Source organism: Entelurus aequoreus, linkage group LG03 (genome assembly GCF_033978785.1).
Source record: "Entelurus aequoreus isolate RoL-2023_Sb linkage group LG03, RoL_Eaeq_v1.1, whole genome shotgun sequence".
Taxonomy (NCBI): Eukaryota; Metazoa; Chordata; class Actinopteri; order Syngnathiformes; family Syngnathidae; genus Entelurus; species Entelurus aequoreus.
In genome coordinates, this window is record NC_084733.1 from 67,086,542 (window position 1) to 67,112,501 (window position 25,960).

At 38.2% G+C, this 25,960-nt stretch overlaps 1 protein-coding gene across 2 annotated transcripts in view; it reads left to right on the forward strand.

Moving 5' to 3' along the window:
* Nucleotides 1-442: 442 nt before the first annotated feature.
* The window catches only part of slc28a1 (solute carrier family 28 member 1), a 40,624-nt gene continuing 15,106 nt past the window's right edge, over nt 443-25,960 (forward strand). The window contains exons 1-13 of one of the 2 annotated variants that reach the window (XR_009825341.1): nt 443-536; nt 653-717; nt 1,318-1,394; nt 2,804-2,895; nt 2,968-3,157; nt 9,048-9,189; nt 10,532-10,645; nt 17,364-17,438; nt 17,544-17,624; nt 17,688-17,768; nt 17,839-17,964; nt 25,575-25,705; nt 25,788-25,956. Coding sequence is in view for 1 of the 2 variants with exons in the window: in XM_062042543.1 (XP_061898527.1) it covers nt 533-536; nt 653-717; nt 1,318-1,394; nt 2,804-2,895; nt 2,968-3,157; nt 9,048-9,189; nt 10,532-10,645; nt 17,364-17,438; nt 17,544-17,624; nt 17,688-17,768; nt 17,839-17,964; nt 25,575-25,705; nt 25,788-25,956 (1,347 nt within the window). In the remaining variant the exon portion in view is untranslated. The remainder of the gene's footprint in view (nt 537-652; nt 718-1,317; nt 1,395-2,803; nt 2,896-2,967; nt 3,158-9,047; nt 9,190-10,531; nt 10,646-17,363; nt 17,439-17,543; nt 17,625-17,687; nt 17,769-17,838; nt 17,965-25,574; nt 25,706-25,787; nt 25,957-25,960) is intronic. The other variant, XM_062042543.1, reaches the window with a different exon arrangement.

Consider the following 25,960-nt stretch of genomic DNA (forward strand, 5'->3'; position numbering starts at 1 on the left):
ACCGCGCTGCAAATTGTGTGCTCATCCTCACCAGTAAGAAAAACATCCCTTCATGGACCATGGACCAGCTCCTTATACAAGTGCTTGTTGTGGGTGTGACGAGATCACATTTGCAGTGAGGGACATGGACAAAGTTCGGCCATTAAAAGCGACGATGAATCATCATTGTGGAGGGAAATAAAAAACAAAAAAAATCCAGGTTGCACTGCGCTTACTTTGGTTGATATCTGATAAACAAGTTACACAATGACATTTATTGAAAATGAGTTGAATTGTATCGTTCTGTGAGGGGAGTCGAAGAAGCCTGATCAAGTTTTTGATTCAATGTGAAAAGTCATATTCCGGAAGGTCCTTGGAATATGCTGGTTTACGATCTCACTCACGCCTTGTCCCGTGTTTCCCCTGCACAGGCGGGATCAGTACGTAATGTGTCTGTCAATTAGTGATAAGGTGAGGGCATGGAGGGGCAGGCTATATTTCCCTGCATGTGTGCAAGTGCAGCATTTGGCAGCACAGTTGAGGAGCACACACAATGAGTAAGCCATTTAGCTGAGCCTTTTTTTCCCCTCTCTCTCGGTAAAACAAGTCTGTATTAGGACTATTTTGTTTGCACAGGAGTCAACTTTGTTTGTTTTTTTCCCTCTGTGTGCAGAGGAAAGCAACAGAATTCAACCTAAGAACGGGAATGGAGTGTGCAACCAGGCGTTTGAAATAGAGGTATGTGCGGCTGTGTGTTGTTTTGGAAGGCACCCAACAGGCACAAAACAACGTTGAGAACTTGTTGAATTAGGTCCTGACGTTGAGCAACTCAAACTTAACGTTGGAAAAACATGCTTTTTGACAACATTTAATCAATGTCGGGTACTGACATTGATTTGACCATTGAATTTTTGGGCATTTCCCAACCAATATTCTACAACACAAATATAACGTTGAAACAACATACTTTTTGACAACGTTTATTCAATGTCAGGTTGTAACGTTGATCTGAGCATTGAAATTTGGTCATTTTCCAACCAACAACGTGGATCCAACGTTTACCATGAATTGATTAACGTGGACACCGACTTAAACAAGTTGAAAAACTTATTCGGGTGTTACCATTTAGTGGTCAATTGTACGGAATATGTACTGTGCTGTGTAAACTACTAATACAAGTCTCAATCAATCAAAAAGACATCAACGTTGTCTCAATTTACAATGACAACTATTTTGCAATGTTGTTTCGAAGTCAGTTTTAAAGACATGTATGTTTAATCAACAATGTCTTGTGCCTGCTGGGGCAGTAAACAATCAAATAAACATATTCTCCAATAGGAAGGCTGCATAGGAGATCCTGGCAGCAGCAAAAAGCAAGAGGAACAGTCTAGAAAAGGACTGGGCTCATATTTAAGGTCTGTTTGATGTTGTGTTTTGGTTGCAATTGTTGTGTCGATGTGAGTATAACCAAGTATTTCATCACAGGTGTCCAATTCAAGGCGTGGGGGGCAGATCTGGCCCACTAGGTCATTTTATAAGCCTGGAAATAATGTGCAATAAGCTACTTTATCTTGCCTATCTTATAATATATCTCTATAATATTTTAATAACAACTATTACATTAACAAACATTCCCCAAAAATGTTTTGTTGAAATAAAAATAAATACTTAAAAATCTGCTTGATTTATGATTTCAAAGCAAGTTATCCATCAAATTGTACATTGTAAAAATTACAATAAAAAAACAACAACATACAAACTATGGAACCATTTTTCCATTCACAGTAATAAGCTTTTTTTTTTTTTAGTGTACGTAAACAATATAATACAGTCGTCCCTCGCCACATCACGCTTTAGATAGCAGCTTCACTACAGCACATATTTAAAAAAAAATTCAACCATATGATACAATTTTTGGGTCAAAAATTAAGCATTTTCAAGCATAACAATTGATAAGTAAACTAAAAATATCAACACTACACTAGTTATGACCACTATAGGAGACCAAACCAATTAGAGTTCATAGTTCAGTAGTGTGACCACTGATTGGCTCAGCTTCAGGCAGCATGTAGTTGTCTCTCGTTTATTGCTGTTAATTGGTTCCGGATATGACCGTGATTAATACGTGACGTAGGAATAATAAATTATAATTCAAATATTTTTATAGCTACAGCATCATTTTTTTGAATTACCTTCCAAATAAGCACACTAGACATGAAATAGCAGCCTTTAGTCACCTTGATACCATTTTAATCCAATACAAAATAGTAATGCTGCCTAAAGGCTGAGCCAATAAGTGGCCACGATAGTAAACAGCACACTCTGATTAGTTAGGTCTCATCTAGAGGCAATACTACACTTGTTTTGATATTTTTAGTTTATTCAGCCATTTTTATGCTTGAAAATACAAAATTTAGGACCAAAACATTGTGGAAAGGATGACCTTATTGGTTTTAGAAAGTGCAAAGGTGACTAAAGGGTGTTTCATGTCTAAAGGGTGCTCAGAAGGTTGAAAACCCTACTCAGACGGTCGTAAACATTATGCCCTAGCTATGAAAATACTTGATTTATTATAATTATTCCTACTTTGGGGGAATTCATTTAGCGCGGTCATGTCCGGAACCAATTACCGTAACAGCGATAAATGCATAGTCAATTGTGTAATAATATCATGAGCCAAATTTGTATACATTTTATATGCATATTTTGTTAGAAACTTCCCTCTGAAGACAGCTACATTATAACTGCAATGTGGCTCTCAATGAAAACCACTTTGTGTTCCATAAATGTACAATGGAAGATTTATTTGTTGTGTGTTCTTCAGCCAAATTTCCAAGCCGATTAACGCCACCGAGGATTACCTGAAAGCTCACTCCGAAACCTTCAAGTACGCAGTCTTGGGCATACTCGGAGCAGGTACAGTGTCAGATTTCAAAGTAAAGTCAATTTTGGATTTACTGTAAGTGTGTTTTTTTTCTGCTCCAACAGGGTATGTGGCATATTTCATCATCGCCTGTGTTTTGGATTTTCAGAGGGCCACAGCGCTGGTGGTCCTCACCTGCTTGGCAGTTACGTCCAAGTCCTACGACCTGGTGAAAAAGTACAAGGGGGAGAGTATCAGTCGTTGTTTCCAACCTGCGCTGGAATGCTTCACATCTAATTTAAGGTGGATTAAATGGTGAGTGGATACGCTGACTGATGGCTACATTAAATAAGCAAGAATTTGACAAAGGGTATGTGCAGGGACGACATTTGGATTGAGCTGGCAGCGTCTCTCTCTCTCTCTCTATATATATATATATATATATATATATATATATATATATATATATATATATATATATATATATATATATATATATATATATATATATATATATATGTATATATATATATATATATATATATGTATATATATATATATATATATATATATATATATATATATATTAGGGCTGTGAATTTATGGGCACTACACAATTTAATTTGTTTTGATTTTAGGGGGTGACGATTTGATTCAGAACCAATTATAGATTCAAAATGATTCTCGCTTTAAAATCTATACTTTTTTAATAACATTGGGTGCCAGTTCTATGACTAACTACATTCTGCCATAAAAAAAAGATGAACAGCTCTTAAAAGAAAACTGTTTTGTTTCATTAAAACTTTACCCAAACATTTAATAAAGTCAAATACAAATAAGGCAACAAGACAAGTGTCCCACACGTCTCTTTTCTAAAGTAAATATTTACAGCAAATATGGGCATCTACAAAACCCAAAACCAGTGAAGTTGGCACATTGTGTAAATGGTAAATAAAAACAGAATACAATGATTTGCAAATCCTTTTCAACTTATATTCAATTGGATAGACTGCAAAGACAAGATACTTAACATTTGAACTGGAAAACTTTGTTGTTTTTTGCAAATATTAGCTCATTTGGAATTTGATGCCTGCAACATGTTTAAAAAAAGCTGGCACAAGTGGCAAAAAAGACTGAGAAAGTTGAGGAATGCTCATCAAACACTTATTTGGAACATCCCACAGGTGAACAGGTGGGTGCCATGATTGGGTATAAAAGCAGCTTCCATTAAATGCTCAGTCATTCACAAACAAGGATGGGGCGAGGGTCACCACTTTGTGAACAAATGCGTGAGCAAATTGTCCAACAGTTTAAGAACAACATTTCTCAACGAGCTATTGCAAGGAATTTATGGATTTCACCATCTACGTTCCGTAATATAATCAAATAGGGTCAGAGAATCTAGAGAAATCACTGCACATAAACGGCAATGCTGAAAACCAACATTGAATGCCCGTGACCTACGATCCCTCAGGCGGTACTGCATCAAAAAGCGACATAAGTGTGTAAAGGATATCACCACATGGGCTCAGGAACACTTCAGAAAACCACTGTCAGTAACTACAGTCGGTCGCTACATCTGTAAGTGCAAGTTAAAACTATTCTATGCAAAGCCAAAGCCATTTATCAACAACACCCAGAAACGCTTTGCTGGGCCCAAGCTCATCTAAGATGGACTGATACAAGGTGGAAAAGTGTTCTGTGGTCTGACGAGTCCACATTTCAAATTGTTTTTGGAGACTGTGGACGTTGTGTCCTCCGGATCAAAGAGGAAAAGAACCATCCGGATTGTGATAGGCGCAAAGTTGAAAAGCCAGCATCTGTGATGGTATGGGGGTGTATTAGTGCCCAAGGCATGGGTAACTTACACATCTGTGAAGGCACCATTAATGCTGAAAGGTACATACAGGTTTTGGAGCAACATGTGTTGCAATCCAAGCAACATCTTTTTCATGGATGCCCCTGCTTATTTCAGCAAGAAAATGCCAAGCCACATTCTGCACGTGTTACAACAGCATGGCTTCGTAGTAAAAGAGTGCGGGTACTGGACTGGCCTGCCTGTAGTCCAGACCTGTCTCCCATTGAAAATGTGTGGTGCAATATGAAGCCTAAAAAACGGAGACCCCGGACTGTTGAACAACTTAAGCTGTACATCAAGCAAGAATGGGAAAGAATTCCACCTGAAAAGCTTCAAAAATTACTCTCCTCAGTTCCCAAACGTTTACTGAGTGTTGTTCAAAGGAAAGGCCATGTAACACAGTGGTAAAAATGCCCCAGAGTTAACTTTTTTGCAGTGTGTTGCTGTCATTAAATTCTAAGTTAATGATTATTTTGAAATTTTTTTTACGTTTCTCAGTACGAACATTAAGTATCTTGTCTTTGCAGTCTATTCAATTGAATATATGTTAAAAAATATTTGCAAATCATTGTATTCTGTTTTTATTTACAAATTACACAACATGCCAACTTCACTTGTTTTGGGTTTTGTACATCAACAATATGATTTACCTGAGTGGCTAGACAGGACAGGTTTAAAAACTAAAAATTTAATCGATTAAGAATCGTTACAAATAAGAATCGCGATTCATTCGAAAATCGTTTTTGTTACACCCCTAATACACATATATATATATATATATATATATATATATATATATATATATATATATATATATATATATATATATATATATATATATATATATATATATATATATATATATATATATATATATATATATATATATGTAATTTGGCCCGGGCCGGGCTATCCACACACACACACACACACACACACACACACACACACACACACACACACACACACACACACACACACACACACACACACACACACACACACACACACACACACACACATTTATATATTTATATATATATATACATATACTGTATATACACACATATATATATTTATATATAAATATATATATATATATATATATATATATATATATATATATATATATATATATATATATATATATATATATATATATATATATATATACACACACACAAAACCAGTGAAGTTGGCATGTTGTGTAAATGGTAAATAAAAACATAATACAATGATTTGCAAATCCTTTTCAACTTATATTGAATTGAATGGACTGCAAAGACAAGATACCTAACATTCAAACTGGAAAACAATGTTATTTTTTGCAAATATTACCTCATTTGGAAGTTGATGCCTGCAACATGTTTCAAAAAAGCTGGCACCAGTGGCAAAAAAGACTGAGAAAGTTGAGAAATGCTCATCAAACATTTATTTGGAACATCCCACAGGTGAACAGGCTAATTGGGAACAGGTTCATATCATATGTATAATATATATATATATATATATATATATATATATATATATATATATATATATATATATATATAATAATAATAATAATACCTGGGATTTATATAGCGCTTTTCTAAGTACCCAAAGTCGCTTTACATGTTTTTCTGAACCCATCATTCATTCACACCTGGTGGTGGTAAGCTACTTTCGTAGCCACAGCTGCCCTGGGGTAGACTGACGGAAGCGTGGCTGCAATTTGCGCCTGCGGCCCCTCCGACCGCCACCTATCATTCATCATTCATTTCACCGGTGTGAGCGGCACCGGGGGCAAAGGGTGAAGTGTCCTGCCCAAGGACACAACGGCAGCGATTTTTCAGATGGTAAGAGGCGGGGAGCGAACCTGCAACCCTCAGGTTTCTGGCACGGTTGCTCTACCCACTACGCCACACCGCCCCAATATACTGTATATATATATATATATATATATATATATATATATATATATATATATATATATATATATATATATATATATATATATGTATATATGTATATATATATATATGTGTATATGTACATACATACATGTGTGTGTGTGTGTGTGTGTGTGTGTGTGTGTGTGTGTGTGTGTGTGTGTGTGTGTGTGTGTGTGTGTGTGTGTGTGTAGATCAGTGACGTGCGGTGAGGTTCATGGCTGGTGAGGCACTGACTTCATCACAGTCAGATTTACAAACATATGAACCCTAAAGAGTATCTTATTCACCATTTGATTGGCAGCAGTTAATGGGTTATGTTTAAAAGCTCATACCAGCATTCTTCCCTGCTTGGCACTCAGCATCTAGGGTTGGAATTGTGGGGTAAATCACCAAAAATTATTCCCGGGCGCGGCGCCACTGTTGCCCACTGCTCCCCTCACCTCCCACGGGGTGATCAAGGGGATGGGTCAAATGCAGAGGACAAATTTCATTACACCTAGTGTGTGTGTGACAATCATTGGTACTTTAACTTAACTTTAACTTTACACATACAAACTGTAGCACACAAAAAGCACATTAAATAAAAAATAACTTTATTATGGTCTTACCTTTACTTATAAATGAAGTCCATGCGCTGTTGTGCTGGATAATGCACCCCCGCCGTAGAATGCACCCCCTGACGGGAGTGTTGTATCAACTAAAGCCCACACTTAAACTTTCCACGTGCAAGATTGAATCTATTTAAAAAAGTTATTTAATAAGAAGCCAAAAAGTGCAAAAACAATAATGTTCCTGTTGGAGGAGTTGTGAATGAATGAAATATGAAATCCGTGCTGCAGTCTGCAGGTGTACCTAATGTTGTGGCCAAGCAGTCCTTCACAACTCCTCCAACACGAACATTATTGTTTTTGCACTTTTTGGCTTCTTATTAAATAACTTTTTTTAAATAGATTAAATCTTGCACGTGGAAAGTTTAAGTGTGGACTTTAGTTGATATAACACTCCCGCCAAGGGGTGCATTCTACGGCGGGGGTGCATTCTCTACCACCAGGAGGCGGGATTACTGCGAGCCTCAGCCAGTGCGTCTTCGCAGCCGTTTTATAATTGCTCAGCACAAGAAATACGTTACACACATACAGTTGTTGACAAAATACACTGTACAATATATACCTCAGCTAACTAAACTATGGAAATGTATAATATAGTTCATAAAGCAATACGGTCTCACTGCACAGCAGGCCAGCAGTTAGCCGAGTCCGCAATCCATGGTGAGGCTCAACTGAGTGACGTGCCTCAACAGGCTGCTGATCACAGCAAGTCTCTTCTCAGTATTTCAACGGCAAATGTGAAAATTCAGCCATTTTGAATAAAAATAATCTAAAACTGTTGAAGTTAAATGGAAAATAACTTTATAGTATAATCACTGGATACATATAACAACAATTTAATTAATTTTTTTTCTTTTTATATTTTTTTTCTTTCAATGATGGCACGTGAGGCCCCGCCTCACCTGCCTCCCCTGACTGCACGTCACTGGTATAGATAGCCCGACCCGGTCCAAATTTGTTTTAAACCAGTTTGGCCCCTGAGTCAGAATGTTTGGGGACCCTTGCACTCGATGTATGTTTTGGATTATTAAGAATACATTATAAGTTATTCATTTATTTTCAGAGGAAAATTAAAAAGAAAAAACAAACTATTAAGTAAACAATCTTAAGCTATTTGCTGCTTAAAAAAAACAACTTAAACAGGGATCAAACTCACTTTTTTCTGCTGTCCACCTGTAGGTCACAATCACGTACTCTAGTGATTACATTTCATGTAAAGCACTCTGACATTTATTAATTTACATTTTACAGGCTTTTTTTGCGTCACACTAGTCACGAGTGTCTCACATGTCGGGGCCGGCGAGTGTAGAGGTAAAAAAAACAACTCCTGATAGCGAGTCCACCTGCTCTCTTCCTGGTTCGATATCATGTTCTGTAAACTATACCTGTAATATTACAAAAGCAGTTTTGGAAAAAGTTTATAATCTCACTCACCAGTTTTAACAACAACACTTGTTTTTGAATTTCTATCACAAATATCTCCTGTGAATGATCGTGACTCTGTCCTTTCTCGCATCTGACCTCTGATTTGTCAGCTGCCGCTTGCTGTCAATCAGTGTCATGTTGGCAAGAAGGCACAACCAGAAAGCCAAGCAGTGAGCTTGTGAGCGGTCTAAAGGCACAAGCTTCAGTCTAAGTGGCGGTTTTCCGCCTGGCACAAGTGTTTGACTTGTCTCCATTCAATAGTTCAATAATTTTTGAACGATACAAAGTGCAGAGGACAAAAACTACCTCTTAAAAAAGTGCAGGGGACATGTTCCCCCTGTCCCTCCCCCAAATGACGTCCATTGGTGTGTGTCTTGCAGGGTCTTCATCGTCATTGTGGCGATTCTGCTCATACTGTGGTTGACGCTAGACACCATAAAACGCCTTGAACAGCTTATCTCCTTTGGTGGCATGTGCATGTTCATCCTGCTCGTGTTCACCTGCTCAGCACACAGGACAGCGGTGAGTTCTGGTACCAACAGGATAGTTACCTGAGTCATCACCACACTTATCGCTCGTGTGCTTCTTCCCGAGACTTTGGATATGGTTCGGACTTGTGTCACCCAATAGGGTTTTATTTTTTCCTTCCAGAGTTGCTTCCTTGCAAAAACAGATAGATAGATAGATAGATAGATAGATAGGTCTTTATTGTCATTGCACAAGTACAACAAAACTTTGTTTTCAGCACAAACCCTTTCAAGATTAGACGAAACAAACAGTATACAGGCTTACAGAACAGGAACGCTGATGGGCTGCCACAAGGCTCCCCGTAAAAGATCGGAAAAAGGTAAAACGCCGGGGAAGGCTGAGTAAAAAAATACAATCTAGACTGGGCTCCTAAGGGGGCCCAGTCTGGAGTGGGGAAAAACCTCCATAGCAAAGCACATATACATATTACAACGTACATCTTGAGATATCTAGCAACAGAGGGAAGGGAGTGCGAGGTCATGAAGGTAGGCCGCAGCTCTCAGGCGCTTGACCATCCATTCATCACCCCTATGGGATTTGCGTCAAGGGTGTTGGGTTGGGGGGGTGGGGTGTGTATGTGTGGCGTATATTTTTGTGGTTGCATGTGTGTGTGTAAGCCCGTAGTGTGTCTCTGTTTCGCCGCCTTGATGTTTGTGCAGTCGCTAGTCCAAAGTCAACAACAACAGGTGTGTGTCCATGAGAGACAAGAAGGGAGTTTGTTGTGTCTTCGCTGCACTGTCCTTCGGGAGAGTCTCGACGCCAGGGAAACAATCCAAGTTAGAATGTTTTGTATGCGAGTGAAAATAAAATGTGCTTTTCACTCTAAATTGTCTATGACTGGTCCTCAAAAACTGCAGGGCAGACAGTCCGATGTGATCCAAAATCACAAGAGTGTCCACAGTTCTTCCCGCATCCTCCAATCATTTGTGGCAGCTTTGGGCTACTTTGAAGACTGCCAGCAACTTCCAATTTGTCGACAAACCAGAGCAACGCTTACTCCAATCAGCAGATGTCCTGTTGTCATAATTCCGAATAGGTGGATATCTTCACGAAGGGTCGCCAGGCACGCGGCACTCCTTCTTCTTAAGAGTCCGTCATGTGTCCAGCATCAACTGCTCCGTCACGACAAGCAGGTTCCCCCAAACCCAAGATCTTGTTAATTTCGTTGAGGCCAGTTAAATAGTTCCAAAGTTTAGATTTGGAGAGCAGTGCAAAAAGAGGCAACAAGAAAGTTAAGACAAACAAAGAAGCACGACAACGTTTTATGGAGGCCGTCCGCCAGATAGTGTGACACCTGAGAGGTCGAAGTGTGTTGATGTTGTCTGTTGACTTCCAGGTGACATGGAGGCCAGTGTTTTGGGGTCTGGGCATGCAGTTCTGCATTGGACTTTTCGTCATCAGGACACAACCTGGACTCATCGCTTTCCAGTGGCTCGGACGACAAGTGCAGGTGCTTCAATCTTTATAAAAGGATTTTAAGTAGGGGTGTCCAAACGGAGGCAGTTTCCCTGCAGTGGACATATGTTTTTGGTCTATTTCTTTTTTCTAGGTTACAAATGAAAACAACAACCGTACTTCTCAATACAGTCGTCCCTCACGGTTAATTGGTACCGGACACATATGACAGCGATAAACACATTTCCAAAAAGTAGGATTAAAACTAATAAAAGTTAAAGTACCACTGATAGTCACACACACACTAGGTGTGGTGAAATTACCCTCTTCATTTGACCCATCCCCTTGTTCCACCCCTTGGGAGGTGAGGGGAGCAGTGAGCAGCAGCGGTGGCCACGCTCGGGAATCATTTTGGTGATTTAACCCCCAATTCCAACCCCCAATTGATGCTGAGTGCCAAGCAGGGAGGTAATGGGTCCCATTTGTATAGTCTTTGGTATGACTCACGACCTACCGATCTCAGGGCGGACACTCTAACCACTGAGCAGGTCATTATACTTTATATATATATTAATACATTGAATATGTTCATAGTTAGATCAATCAATCAATCAATCAATGTTCATTTATATAGCCCTAAATCACAAGTGTCTCAAAGGGCTGCACAAGCCACAACGACATCCTCGGTACAGAGCCCACATACGGGCAAGGAAAACTCACCCCAGTGGGACGTCGGTGAATGACTATGAGAAACCTTGGAGAGGCCCGCATATACCCCCCCACCCCCTCTAGGGGAGACCGAAAGCAATGGATGTCGAGTGGGTCTGACATAATATTGTGAAAGTCCAGTCCACAGTGGATCCAACACATCAGCAAGAGTCCAGTCCATAGTGGGGCCAGCAGGAAACCATCCCGAGCGGAGACGGGTCAGCAGCGCAGAGATGTCCCCAACCGATGCACAGGCTAGTGGTCCACCCGGGGTCCCGACTCTGGACAGCCAGCACTTCATCCATGGCCACCGGACCTGTGCAACTCCCCCTCGCAAGGGACAGGGGAGAAGAGGAGAGAAGAAAAGAAACAGCAGATCAACTGGTCTAAAAAAGGGGGGTCTATTTAAAGGCTAGATTATACAAATGAGTTTTAAGATGGGACTTAAATGCTTCTACTGAGGTAGCATCTCTAACTGTTACCGGGAGGGCATTCCAGAGTACTGGAGCCCGAATAGAAAACGCTCTATAGCCCGCAGACTTTTTTTTGGCTCTGGGAATCACTAATAAGCCGGAGTTCTTTGAACGCAGATTTCTTGTCGGGACATATGGTACAATACAATCGGTGAGATAGGCTGGAGCTAAACCGCGTAGCATTTTATACGTAAGTAGTAAAACCTTAAAGTCGCATCTTAAGTGCACAGGAAGCCAGTGCAGGTGAGCCAGCATAGGCGTAATATGATCAAACTTTCTTGTTTTTGTCAAAAGTCTTGCAGCCGCATTTTGTACCAACTGTAATCTTTTAATGCTAGACATAGGGAGACCCGAAAATAATACGTTACAGTAATCGAGACGAGACGTAACGAACGCATGAATAATGATCTCAGCGTCGCTAGTGGACAAGATGGAACGAATTTTAGCGATATTACGGAGATGAAAGAAGGCCGTTTTAGTAACATTCTTAATGTGTGACTCAAACGAGAGAGTTGGGTCGAAGATAATACCCACATTATTTACCGAGTCGCCTTGTGTAATTGTTTGGTTGTCAAATGTTAAGGTGGTATTATTAAATAGATGTCGGTGTCTAGCAGGACCGATAATCAGCATTTCCGTTTTCTTAGCGTTGAGTTGCAAAAAGTTAGCGGACATCCATTGTTTAATTTCATTAAGACACGCCTCCAGCTGACTACAATCCGGTGTGTTGGTCAGCTTTAGGGGCATGTAGAGTTGAGTGTCATCAGCATAACAGTGAAAGCTAACACCGTACTTGCGTATGATGTCACCCAGCGGCAGCATGTAAATACTAAAGAGTGCAGGGCCAAGAACCGAACCCTGGGGAACTCCGCACGTTACCTTGACATAGTCCGAGGTCACATTGTTATGGGAGACGCACTGCATCCTGTCAGTAAGATAAGAGTTAAACCAAGACAAGGCTAAGTCTGACATACCAATACGTGTTTTGATACGCTCTAATAAAATATTATGATCGACGGTATCGAAAGCGGCAACATAGATGACGCATCAGAATCCATCGTTAGCAATAGATCATTAGTCATTTTTGCGAGGGCTGTCTCCGTAGAATGATTTGCCCTGAAACCGGATTGAAAAGGTTCACAGAGATTGTTAGTCACTAAGTGTTCATTTAGCTGCTGTGCAACAATTTTTTCGAGGATTTTGGAAATAAACGGAAGGTGGGAGACCGGTCGGTAGTTTACCATGAGGTCAGGATCGAGGTTAGGTCTTTTGAGCAGAGGATGAATAACCGCTTTTTTGAATGCTAGGGGAACAGTGCCGGAGGAAAGTGATACGTTTATAATATTTAACACTGATGGACCTAATAATACAAACAGTTCCTTGATAAGTTTCCCAGGAAGTGGGTCAAGTAAACATGTTGTTTGTTTTATCCCACTTACACGCTGTAATAATTCCTCTAATGTTATTTCATCAAAAATAGAGAGACTATTTTGGAGGGCAGTGTCCGTCGTATATACAGTCGTATTTGTGTTAATAGAACCCAGTTGTAGCTGGGATGCGTTGTCTTTAATCTCCTTTCTAATGACTTCAATTTTCTTATTAAAGAAATTCATAAAATCATCTGCCGAGTGGGTGGAGCTACTGGGAGGAGTCCCTTGTTGGGTTAGCGATGCTACTGTGCTAAACAGAAATTTAGGATCGTTTTTGTTGAGGCGGATGAGATTTGAGTAGTATTTAGCTTTAGCTAAGGTAAGCATGCGTTTATAAGTTATTAAACTATCACTCCATGCTTGATGGAAGACCTCAAGTTTAGTCGCGCGCCGTTTGCGTTCCAGTTTTCTACATGATAATTTATGAGCTCTAATTTCTTCTGTAAACCATGGGGTGCGCCTTTTAGGAGCCCTTTTTTGCTTCAGCGGTGCTATACTATCAATAATTTCACGCAAGGCATCGTCAAAGTTGTTAGTGAGGTTATCAATAGAGCCGACATAATTTGGGAATGGTGCCATTACCGAAGGCAGTAGGTCAGCAAGAGTCATCGTTGTGGCAGCATTAATGTTGCGGCCGCTATAGCAGTTATTATTATTATTAGCTTGTTGACAATGAGTCAAAACGTCAAATTTTATAAGGTAATGATCGGACATTACTTTAGTATATGGAAGTATCATAACTTTGGAGGTGGTGACACCCCTGACAAGCACTAGATCTATTGTATTACCGTTGCGATGCGTGGGTTCATGTATTATTTGTGTAAGACCACAGCTATCAATTATGGTTTGGAGCGCCACGCACTGAGGGTCCGATGGGGTATTCATATGGATATTAAAGTTCCCCATTATGATTATATTATGATCATAAAAATACTAATCAAAACCTTCTAAATACCTTTTTGAACATTATTAGAGCCCTATAAACATAAAATAGTCACCTTTACACTCATTCTACCCAATATATGAGTATGTTGTACTGTAGATTAGCCTGGAGGATGTGTGTGTGCCTGTGCTTTGAAAGACACGCTGCTGAACGAGAGGTAGCTCTTCACCTCCACTGTAAAATAATTTTGCTTTGGCCTTTTTTTTCAAGAAAAGTCCTGTCTCATCACAATTAAAACTTGCTGCGGTACGAAGCCTGCTTCGATGATTCTCCCAAACTTGTGAGCACAATGAATGTACTCCTCGCAAATAGGCTTTTTTTAAACTCCACGGCGATTCCCTTCTTCTTTCTGTCTTTTTGGGACCTGTATTGAGTTAGCAAAGTGGACAAAACCTGCCAAAAGCGTAGAAAACACACACAAAAGGCACACACGCTCAAGCGTCCCATGCAGCAAGTGACGTGGAGGGCTCCGCCTCCCGAAAAAGGCTGCACCTTACTTTTTTTCTTGCAAGTGTGACACAAAATGTAAATGAAACATGGTTTGACACGGAGGCATATTTGGCTCCATCTAAAAGTTTGTAATTCGAAAAGTTCGCACACAGAGGGTTTCGTAAATCGAGGTTCCACTGTATACGCCATCCATCCATCTTCTTCCGCTTATCCGAGGTCAGGTCGCGGGGGCAGCAGCCTAAGCAGAGAAGCCCAGACTTCACTCTTCCCAGCTACTTCATCCAGCTCTTCATGGGGTATCCTGAGGCGTTCCCATGCCAGCCAAGAGACATATTCTCTAACGTGTCCTGGGTCTTCCCTGTGGCCTCCTACCGGTCGGACGCACCCTAAACACCTCCCCAGGGAGGCGTCCACAGGGCATCCTGACCAGATGCCCGAACCGGCTCCTCTGGATGTGGAGGACCAGCAGCTTTACTTTGAGCTCCTCCCGGATGACAGAGTTTCTCAGCCTATCTAAAGGGAAGGAGAGAGCCCTGCCACCCGACAGAGGAAACTCATTTCGGCCGCTTGTACCCGTGATCTTGTCCTTTTGGTCATGAGCCAAAGCTCATGACCAGAGGTGAGGATGGGAACGTATATCGACCGGTTAATCGAGAGCTTTGCTTTCCGAATTAGCTCCTTTGCTACCACGACAGATCGATGCAGGGTCCACATAACTGCAGATCCACCCTTTCCACACTTGTGAACAAGACCCCGAAGTACAGTACTTGAACTCCTCCACTTGGGGCAAGATTTCCTCCCCAACCCGTTGATGACACTCCACCCTTTTCCGGGCAAGAATCATGTACTCGAATTTGGAGGTGCCGGTTATGTATATGTGTAAAAAATATATGCATTCAATAACATATATACGTGTGTAAATGTATATATACAGTATATATCTATCTATCTATCTATCTATCTATCTATCTATCTATCTATCTATCTATCTATCTATCTATCTATCTATCTATCTATCTATCTATCTATCTATCTATCTATCTATCTATCTATCTATCTATCTATCTATCAGCTGGTCACTGTTTTGCACACTCTTGGCATTCTCTCGATGAGCAAAGGGTGGCTATTTTGAAGAAACTAGAATGTAAAACAAAATTTCAGTTATTTAAACGTTTTTTTTTATTTTTAAGTACATAACTCCTCGTGTGTTCATTCATAGTTTTGATGCCTTCAGTGACAATCTACAACGTAAATAGTCATGAAAATAAAGAAAATATAAACAATATATATACATATATGTGTATATATATTAATATGTACATATACATTTATCTACATATATACATGTATTTTTAAAAATCCATACATATAAATGTACATATATTACCAATAATCTTTATATTCTATCATAATGTCCTGTCTTTTTATAGCTGCTCTGTGTGTGCTACTGGCCCCCTCCCCCTTGTTCCTAATATATACTATTTTTTTTCTTTTTTCTGCTTCTTTTGCTTACTTTCTTGCTATTTAATTTGTGTCTGCCTTTGTCTATTCGGGAATCATGTTCTTCACTTGCTTATCTTTAAGGCTCTGCTGTATAATGTTGTTTATGGTGGGTTATGTGAGAATGGAATAACGTTGGATGCTCTGATAATCTTTTAGTTTCACTCACTGTCTTTATCTTCAAGCTGTGCCCCGTGACTGGTACATTACACCATAAATACAATTATAATGATATATTGTATTGGAGCTCAGTTTAGTCTATTTGACCAAGTAAAAATATAGTAATGATAATGTTAATAATAGAAATAGAAATACAGAAAAAATAATCTAAATGCAATTATAGTAATAATAATACTAATAACAAAAATAAAAATACAAAAACTCTAAAAATACTGACTGATTTCAAACAGGTAAGAACAAATAAATAAAATAATAATAGTAACAATAGTGCTAATAACAATAATACAAAAAACTAAATACTGACTCATCTGAGCATATTTCGAAAAATATAATAATAACAATACAAATAATAACAATAAAAATTGAGAACGTATGACAATAGCGCAAACAAATTAGAAAATGCGGGGTGATTTATGTGTGTAAGAAAAAAAGTAACAATACAAAAAAATAGTCACTTTCAAGATATAAAAAAAGAAATACCCAAAACTAATAACCTCACAAAAAAGGGATATATATATATATATATATATATATATATATATATATATATATATATATATATATATATATATATATATATATATATATATATATATATATATATATATACTGTATATATATATATATATGTATATATATATACTGTATATATATATATATACTGTGTATATATATATATATATATATATATATATATATATATTTATATATACCTGTATATATATGTGTATATATATATATATATATATATATATATATATATATATATATATATATATATATATATATATATATGTATATATATATATTTATAAAATTATATCGTCCAATTATTATTTAAAGCTTAATTCTTTATCTGAATTTCGAGGCCTGCCTATATTTCCACGTTGAATTGTTTAAATTAATTCAGATACAATTGTCAAGTGATTCCTTACATGAACTAGTTCAACCCCATCATTCAGATTTTTTCTCTCCAGGTACTCCAAATTTAACTAAATCGGATATGAGCTGATTATCATCTCCCCTAAATGCAAAAATGTGGAGATGTAAAATAATGATAAAACCTATGTTTGTTTTGTTATGTTTCAGATCTTCCTGGACTACACCAAAGAAGGCTCCTCGTTTGTTTTCGGAGATTTGACCGAAGGCATCTTTGCCTTTCAGGTGAGTAAGCATGTAGATGATGCAGTGCATTTTGATGGCTTGAATCTCCAATACGTGTATTGTTGGTCTGTAATATTAGATACTAACTCATTAGGTGTTCCTCAGGCTCTGCCAATCGTTGTGTTCTTCAGCAGCGTGATGTCGGTGCTTTACTTCCTGGGCATCATGCAATGGCTCATTCTAAAGGTAGTTATTTACAACAATTTTACAGCTGTCAGTGATGTTTGACACGTGTTTTTCCCCACGTAGATCTCCTGGGTTATGCAGATAACAATGGGAACCTCTCCCACAGAGACCTTGAGCGTAGCAGGCAATATATTTGTCGGCCTGGTAAACTCAGCTCAGCAAATGTATTTCCCCCCCAGACATTGTCTTTACAATTCCTGTTTTTGTCCATCAGACAGAAGCGCCCCTGCTCATTCGGCCCTACTTAAAGAACATGACCAAGTCTGAGATCCATGCTGTCATGACGGGAGGATTTGCCACAATTGCCGGCAGCGTCATGGGCGCTTTCATCTCATTTGGGGTAAAGAGAAACCCTTGTCACGCCGTTTTTATGAACAAAGCTGGAAGGGTAGAGCTCATAGGATTAGATTAGAGATAAGTCAGTAGCAATGTTATAGAAAGGTGAATGCATGTTAAATGCATGTTAATGCATGTTTTTATTTGAAACTTTTCAAGCCATATGTTTTTTGTGGTCATTCCGTTGTCATACGAAAAAAATGATTAATAATACAACTGGAAAGCAATCGCCGTGGACATCAATGAGAGGTATGAGTCGATGTGGTTTGTTGCAAATGTTAATTTTCCACGGCAACAAAGCAAGGATGCTTGACAGAAAGCGCTCGTAGGTAGGGCACAAACTGCGCTAGTTAATGCTAATTTACATTGGATATGCCATATACACGCTACTGATTAGCATTAGTCACTTTCCATGGCAATTTCAACACCTCTAAATTTGGTCATGGAAACTATGACTAAGGCCCCGTTTACACTAAGCCGGATAAGGTTATCCAGGGTAAATCACACCTAACCTTATCCGTGTCCACACACAACAATGCCACTGTTTAAGACCCCCGCACCCCTCTGTCCGCCGGCGCAACGCGATTTAGTACGTATGCGCGGAAAATGCGGACGTCATAGTCACCTCCAGTGATGCTTTGTGTCCAAGTTCTTAAATGTAACTCATCTGAACAATATCCAGTGTTGTGGTATTTCAATGAACTGGAATCCAGTGTGCTGTGGGGCCCTATTGTAGTGAATCACACCTGAGACATCATAAATTAATCAAATCTTTATTAGACACGTAAACAATGTGATAAAGAACATTTAACATACACTACCGTTCAAAAGTTTGGGGTCACCCAAATAATTTTGTGGAATAGCCTTCATTTCTAAGAACAAGAATAGACTGTCGAGTTTCAGATGAAAGTTCTCTTTTTCTGGCCATTTTGAGCGTTTAATTGACCCCACAAATGTGATGCTCCAGAAACTCAACCTGCTCAAAGGAAGGTCAGTTTTGTAGCTTCTGTAACGAGCTAAACTGTTTTCAGATGTGTGAACATGATTGCACAAGGGTTTTCTAATCATCAATTAGCCTTCTGAGCCAATGAGCAAACACATTGTACCATTAGAACACTGGAGTGATAGTTGCTGGAAATGGGCCTCTATACACCTATATAGATATAGCACCAAAAACCAGACATTTGCAGCTAGAATAGTCATTTACCACATTAGCAATGTATAGAGTGTATTTCTTTAAAGTTAAGACTAGTTTAAAGTTATCTTCATTGAAAAGTACAGTGCTTTTCCTTCAAAAATAAGAACATTTCAATGTGACCCCAAACTTTTGAACGGTAGTGTAAATCAATCTCGGGATCTAGATATCTGGTCAGGACACTCCTCACACTTTTGCCTTCACCTTCATTGTCCATTCGTTTTGGTGACTTTATATACTCTGGACCTAGACGTCGAGTCGGCGACATACATGGCCGACAATAACTGATACAGTCTGTTTTGCCAGTCCAAATGCATTCGCCGTTTTCCTTGACGGCCAGGTAATACAAAGCACATGCTACCTTTTTTATCACATCCACGGGAGCTCGCATTCTCGTTGTCTCTCCTTCGACAAATGGACAAAGTTTTTCGCTAAGTAGCATCACAGCTGACCCGGCCGGACATTGGAAAGTTATCTTGCCGTCTGAGAAATGTTTTATCCCAAATAGCTGCAATCGCTTTCTCTTAAGGTATTCATGTGTGATTTCCACAAGTGTCTGTACATGTAGAAGAAGGAGAAACACGGGCATGTCTGGATGACTCACCTTCATATTTTCAGTGGTTAGCTCCGAGCTTTATTATGAAGCTGGCTGTGGCGTGTTCTTTCTGACGTCACTTCCTGTGTGGGTGTGGTCTTTCTGCCGTCACTTCCTCTCCGAACTCACTTTGTAAACGTCCATACAAAACTATGTGCCGGAGATTCAAGAATTACACGGCTGACTTACCCGTGTAAAAATTTGTCCGAGGAGGGGTACCTTAAACGATGGTTTAGTGTGGCTGAAACGGGGCTTAGGCTAAATAATAATTAGTTTAAGGGGTTAAACGACTTAGTGTAGACATGGCCTAAGATGCTTGCTACAATCAAACAGCTGGTGTGTAATACATACAAGACTTACAGTATAAACACTTTGTAGGACACAACAAAAGACAAGACGAGCACATTCAGTTTAATGGCAAATACTACTTCCTGACTACGACAACACACCTTGGCCAAAGTAAAATTAATGCATACTTGCTAATGGTAATGTAAGAAAACAAGCTCTAACAACTGTACAAAACAGTTAGCATTATCAGCAAAGTGTTCAATATCTTTTCCTAGATTTTATTATTAAAGGCCTACTGAAATGAATTTTTTTAATTTAAACAGGGATAGCAGATCCATTCTATGTGTCATACTTGATAATTTCGCGATATTGCCATATTTTTGCTGAAAGGATTTAGTAGAGAACATCGACGATAAACTTCGCAACTTTTGGTCGTTGATAAAAAAAGCCTTGCCTGTACCGAAAGTAGCGTGACGTCGCAGGTTGAAGGGCTCCTCACATTTCCCCATTGTTTACACCAGCAGCGAGAGCGATTCGGACCGAGAAAGCGACGATTACCCCATTAATTTGAGCGAGGATGAAAGATTTGTGGATTAGGAACGTGAGAGTGAAGGACTAGAGTGCAGTGCAGGACGTATCTTTTTTCGTTCTGACCGTAACTTAGGTAAAAGGGCTCATTGGATTCCACACTTTCTCCCTTTTCTATTGTGGATCGCGGATTTGTATTTTAAACCACCTCGGATACTATATCCTCTTGAAAATGAGAGTCGAGAACGCGAAATGGACATTCACAGTGACTTTTATCTCCACGACAATACATCGGTGAAGCTCTTTAGCTACGGAGCTAACGTGATAGCATCGTGCTTAAATGCAGATAGAAACAAAAGAAATAAGCCCCTGACTGGAAGGATAGACAGAAGATCAACAATACTACTATCAGGAGACACCGAACCAAACTGAACCTGTAACTACACGGTTAATGCTGTGCCGCCTGTCGAAGCCTAGCAATGCTATTGCTAACGACGCCATTGAAGCTAACATAGCTACGGGACCTCGTCAGAGCTATGATAAAAACATTAGCGCTCCACCTACGCCAGCCCTCATCTGCTCATCAACACCCGTGCTCACTTGCGTTCCAGCGATCGACGGCGCGACGAAGGACTTCACCCGATCATCGATGCGGTCGGCGGCTAGCGTCGGATAGCGCGTCTGCTATCCAAGTCAAATTCCTCCTGGTTGTGTTGCTGCAGCCAGCCGCTAATACACCGATCCCACCTACAGCTTTCTTCTTTGCAGTCTCCATTGTTCATTAAACAAATTGCAAAAGATTCACCAACACAGATGTCCAGAATACTGTGGAATTTTGCGATGAAAACAGAGCTGTTTGAATTGGGATACAATGTGTCCGAATACTTCCGTTTCAACCATCGACGTCACGCGCAAACGTCATCATACATAGACGTTTTCAACCGGAAGTTTCGCGGGAAATTTAAAATTTCACTTTATAAGTTAACCCGGTTGTATTGGCATGTGTTGCAATGTTAAGATTTCATCATTGATGTATAAACTATCAGACTGCGTGGTCGGTAGTAGTGGATTTCAGTAGGCCTTTAAACAAATGAACATTATTTACCTCATGGACACGCATAAAAGTACCAAAAATTGGTACCGTTGCGTTTACCAATTCCCAGGTACCGTATCAATTAAACTGTGAAAGGTACCCATTTCTAGTTAGTAGCAATGCATTTGATCATTTTTGATGATCTCTAACATTGTACTCTAGCCTTGCTGAGCAATTTAAGTGCATCTTCATTTGGAAGTATTTCTAAGTCATTTAAACTCTGTATAGTGTACTGTAAACACACACACTAGGTATACTACACACCCCAAAATGCAATGCAAGAGCTGCCCGTGACATCACACGGCTTGTGTCCAAATTTTCACAATATATTATTAGTTATGTTCAAATAAATGTGGGATGATCAAAAAAGCCTTTTTCAATACTTTTCAATGGGAAATATGTCGGCTTTTGGGTAGCGTAGTCATTTCAGGTCAATTTGAAAAATTATGAAATATTTAAAATGAATATCCTCTGGTAAATTTTACTTCTATTCATTCGACACAGCCAAAATAGCTAGAAGATAAAAATGGCATAACATTAGCATGGGACATTGGCTGTGTCTGAAGTGTGGCCGTTTTTGTTTGTTGTTGGCTTTGGCAGAGTGCAACAATAATAATCAATTAATTATTATGAAATGTATTACTAGATATTCCATTTATCAGCTTTGTTGCCTATATTCCATAAAGCTAACATGTGGATGTTTTGTTTAGATAGTCTGACATGCGTGTGTGCATGTGTGTGTACTGTGTGTGTGTATATATATATATATATATATATATATATATATATATATATATATATATATATATATATATATATATATATATATATATATATATATATATATATATATATATATATATATATATATATATATATATATATATATGTGTGTGTGTGTTTGTGTATATGTGTGTGTACAGTATATATACTGTATATCAATCAATCAATCAATCAATGTTTATTTATATAGCCCTAAATCACAAGTGTCTCAAAGGGCTGCACAAGCCACAACGACATCCTCGGTACAGAGCCCACATAAGGGCAAGGAAAAACTCACCCCAGTGGGACGTCGATGTGAATGACTATGACAAACCTTGGAGAGGACCGCATATGTGGGTAACCCTCCCACCCCCCCCTATAAGGGGGGGGGAAGGTTATAAATGTATATATATATATATATATATATATATATATATATATATATATATATATATATATATATATATATATATATATATATATATATATATATATATATATATATATATATATACTGTATATATATATATATATATATATATATATATATATATATATACTGTATATATATATATATATATATATATATATATATATATATACATATATATACATATAAAGTCTGATATATGTATGTGTGTATGTATATGTATGTATGTATATATATATATACTGTATATACATATATCTACATGTGTATATGTAAAAAAAAAACGTTATATTTATATAATATACATACACACATTTATATGTATACATATATATATGTGTGTGTGTGTGTACGTGTGTGTTTGCGTATATGTGTATATATATATATATATATATATATATATATATATATATATATATATATATATATATATATATATATATATATATATATATATATATATATATATATAGTCTGACATATGTATGTATGTATATACATACATATATTTATATATGTGTATATATACATGTATTTTTATATTTATATTATATATACACACTTATATATGTATATATATGTACATACATATATACATATATGTGTATGTATTTTATATTTATAAAATATATACACATATATATGTATATATGTATATATATATATATATATATATATATATATATATATATATATATATATATATATATATATATATATATATATATATATATATATATATATATATATATATATATATATATATATATATATATATATATATATATATATATAAATCAGCTGACCTCATTAGGAATATTATAATGGATAATAAGGACTGTGAATTCAATTTTCATCAGGTTGAAGTCAGTGAGGTTGAGAGGTTACTACACTCTCTTCCTGACAACAAAGTAGCTGGTGTAGACAACCTGGATAGTAAATTACTGAAAATGACTGCTGGTATCATATCAGTGCCTGTTTGTCATATTTTTAATAAATGTTTACAAGTGGGCCTGTGTCCAAAGATATGGAAGGTGGCTAAGGTTACTCTTCTACATAAGGATACCAAATTGGCTTTCAATGAGGGCAATTCTAGACCAATAAGCATCCTACCTGGGTTATGTAAAATACTGGAGAAATGTGTGTATGCACAAATTCAAGCTTACTTTCAATCAAATGGGCTAGCAACTGATTCTCAACATGCATATAGAACGGGCCACTCTACGTCCACGGCTCTTATACAAATGACGGACGATTGGCTCAATGCTATAGATAATTCTATGTTGGTTGGAGCTGTGCTGTTAGATTTTAGTGCTGCATTTGACGTGATTGACCACTCTCTTTTAATTGAGAAACTTAAATGTTATGGTTTTAATACTTCAAGTTTAATGTGGATACAGAGTTATTTGTCCTCAAGATCACAACAGGTGTATCTTAATGGCAGCTTGTCTAATAGCAGAAGTTTGGATTGTGGTGTTCCACAGGGAAGTTGCCTAGGACCTTTACTTTTTTCTATATTCACCAATGATTTACCTTGGGCTACCGGGCGTGCAAGATTGGTTCTTTATGTTGATGATGCAACCTTATATCATGCTGCACCATCATGCAGTGTACTTAATGTAGTATTGAGTGAGGAACTAAAAGCTGTGCATGACTGGACAGTATGTAACAGACTTGTCCTTAACACCTCAAAAACAAAAAGTATTATATTGGGGACTAGGCAAGGGTTATCTTGTGACCCAAAGTTGGATTTGAGGCTAGGTATTTCAACAGTTCAACAGGTCAGAAGTGCCAAGCTCCTTGGAGTGATGCTGGACTGCACTCTATCCTGGTCAAAACATATCAGTGATATAGTTACAAAGATGGGAAGGGCTGTTGGTATTTCCAGGAAATGTGCTGGTTTTGCTGATCCACCTCTTCTTTGTCAAATTGTTAAGAGTTTAGTCTTGTGTCATATTGACTATTGTTCTACAGTCTGGGCGTCTGCTGCAAGTGGTGAGATCAGTAAGCTCCAGATTGTCCAGAATAGGGCAGCAAGGCTGGTTCTTGGTTGTTCACTAAGAACCAATGTGAACCAAATGCATGCTTCTCTTTCCTGGCTAACAGTGCAGAACAGGTTGTTGGCTAATACTCTTATATTGTTCAAATCAGTAACCGGTAGTAAAACTCCTGCTTTTCTCATGGCCCAAATAGTTCACAGTAGCACTATACATAATCACAATACCAGGGCATCCAGTGAGGGGCATTTTGTACTCCCTCGTCCCAGGAAGAATGCTTTGCGGAAATCTTTTATTTATAGATCTTTATCGCTCTGGAATAACCTGCCTCGAATTCTCACCAGCATTGAAAGTAAACAGGTTTTTAAAAAGAGAGTAATATTTTATCTGAGTTTTTAAATTAGTTTGCTCATTGATGATTTGTTTGGTTTTATATTGTGTAGTTATATTTATATGGTAATTATTATTCTGTGACTGTAAATTGTTTGCCTGTTTTTTTATTGATGCTTTTATTTTTTTCTGTATTGTGTAGTTATAATTATATGCTTTTACTTGTAATTGTATTGAATTGTGGACCCCAGGAAGACTAGTGGGTTGTTGAGGCAACCAGCTAATGGGGATCCTTAATAAAAATCAAATCAAATCAAATCAAATATATATATATATATATACATACAGTATATATATATATATATATATGATATCCTACTGTACTGTATGTTGCAGATCGATGCGTCCTCCTTGATATCAGCCTCAGTTATGGCTGCTCCATGTGCGTTGGCCATATCCAAGCTGTCTTACCCAGAGACAGAAGAGAGCCCCTTCAAGTCAGAGAAGAATATTGAAGTATCTTGTGGGTGTGTATACCTTTTTTATGGAAGATATTTCTTCATTGTTGTCCTCATTCGGCTGATATTTCTCCCCGTCCACACTCTGCAGAGATGAGCAGAACATCCTTGAGGCGGCCAGCAGTGGAGCTTCAGCATCCATAAGCCTGGTTGCCAACATCGCAGCAAACCTCATTGCCTTTCTCGCCATCCTGGGCTTCATTAACCAGGCTCTGAGATGGCTGGGAGAGATGGTGGGCTATCCTGATGTCACCTTTCAGGTAC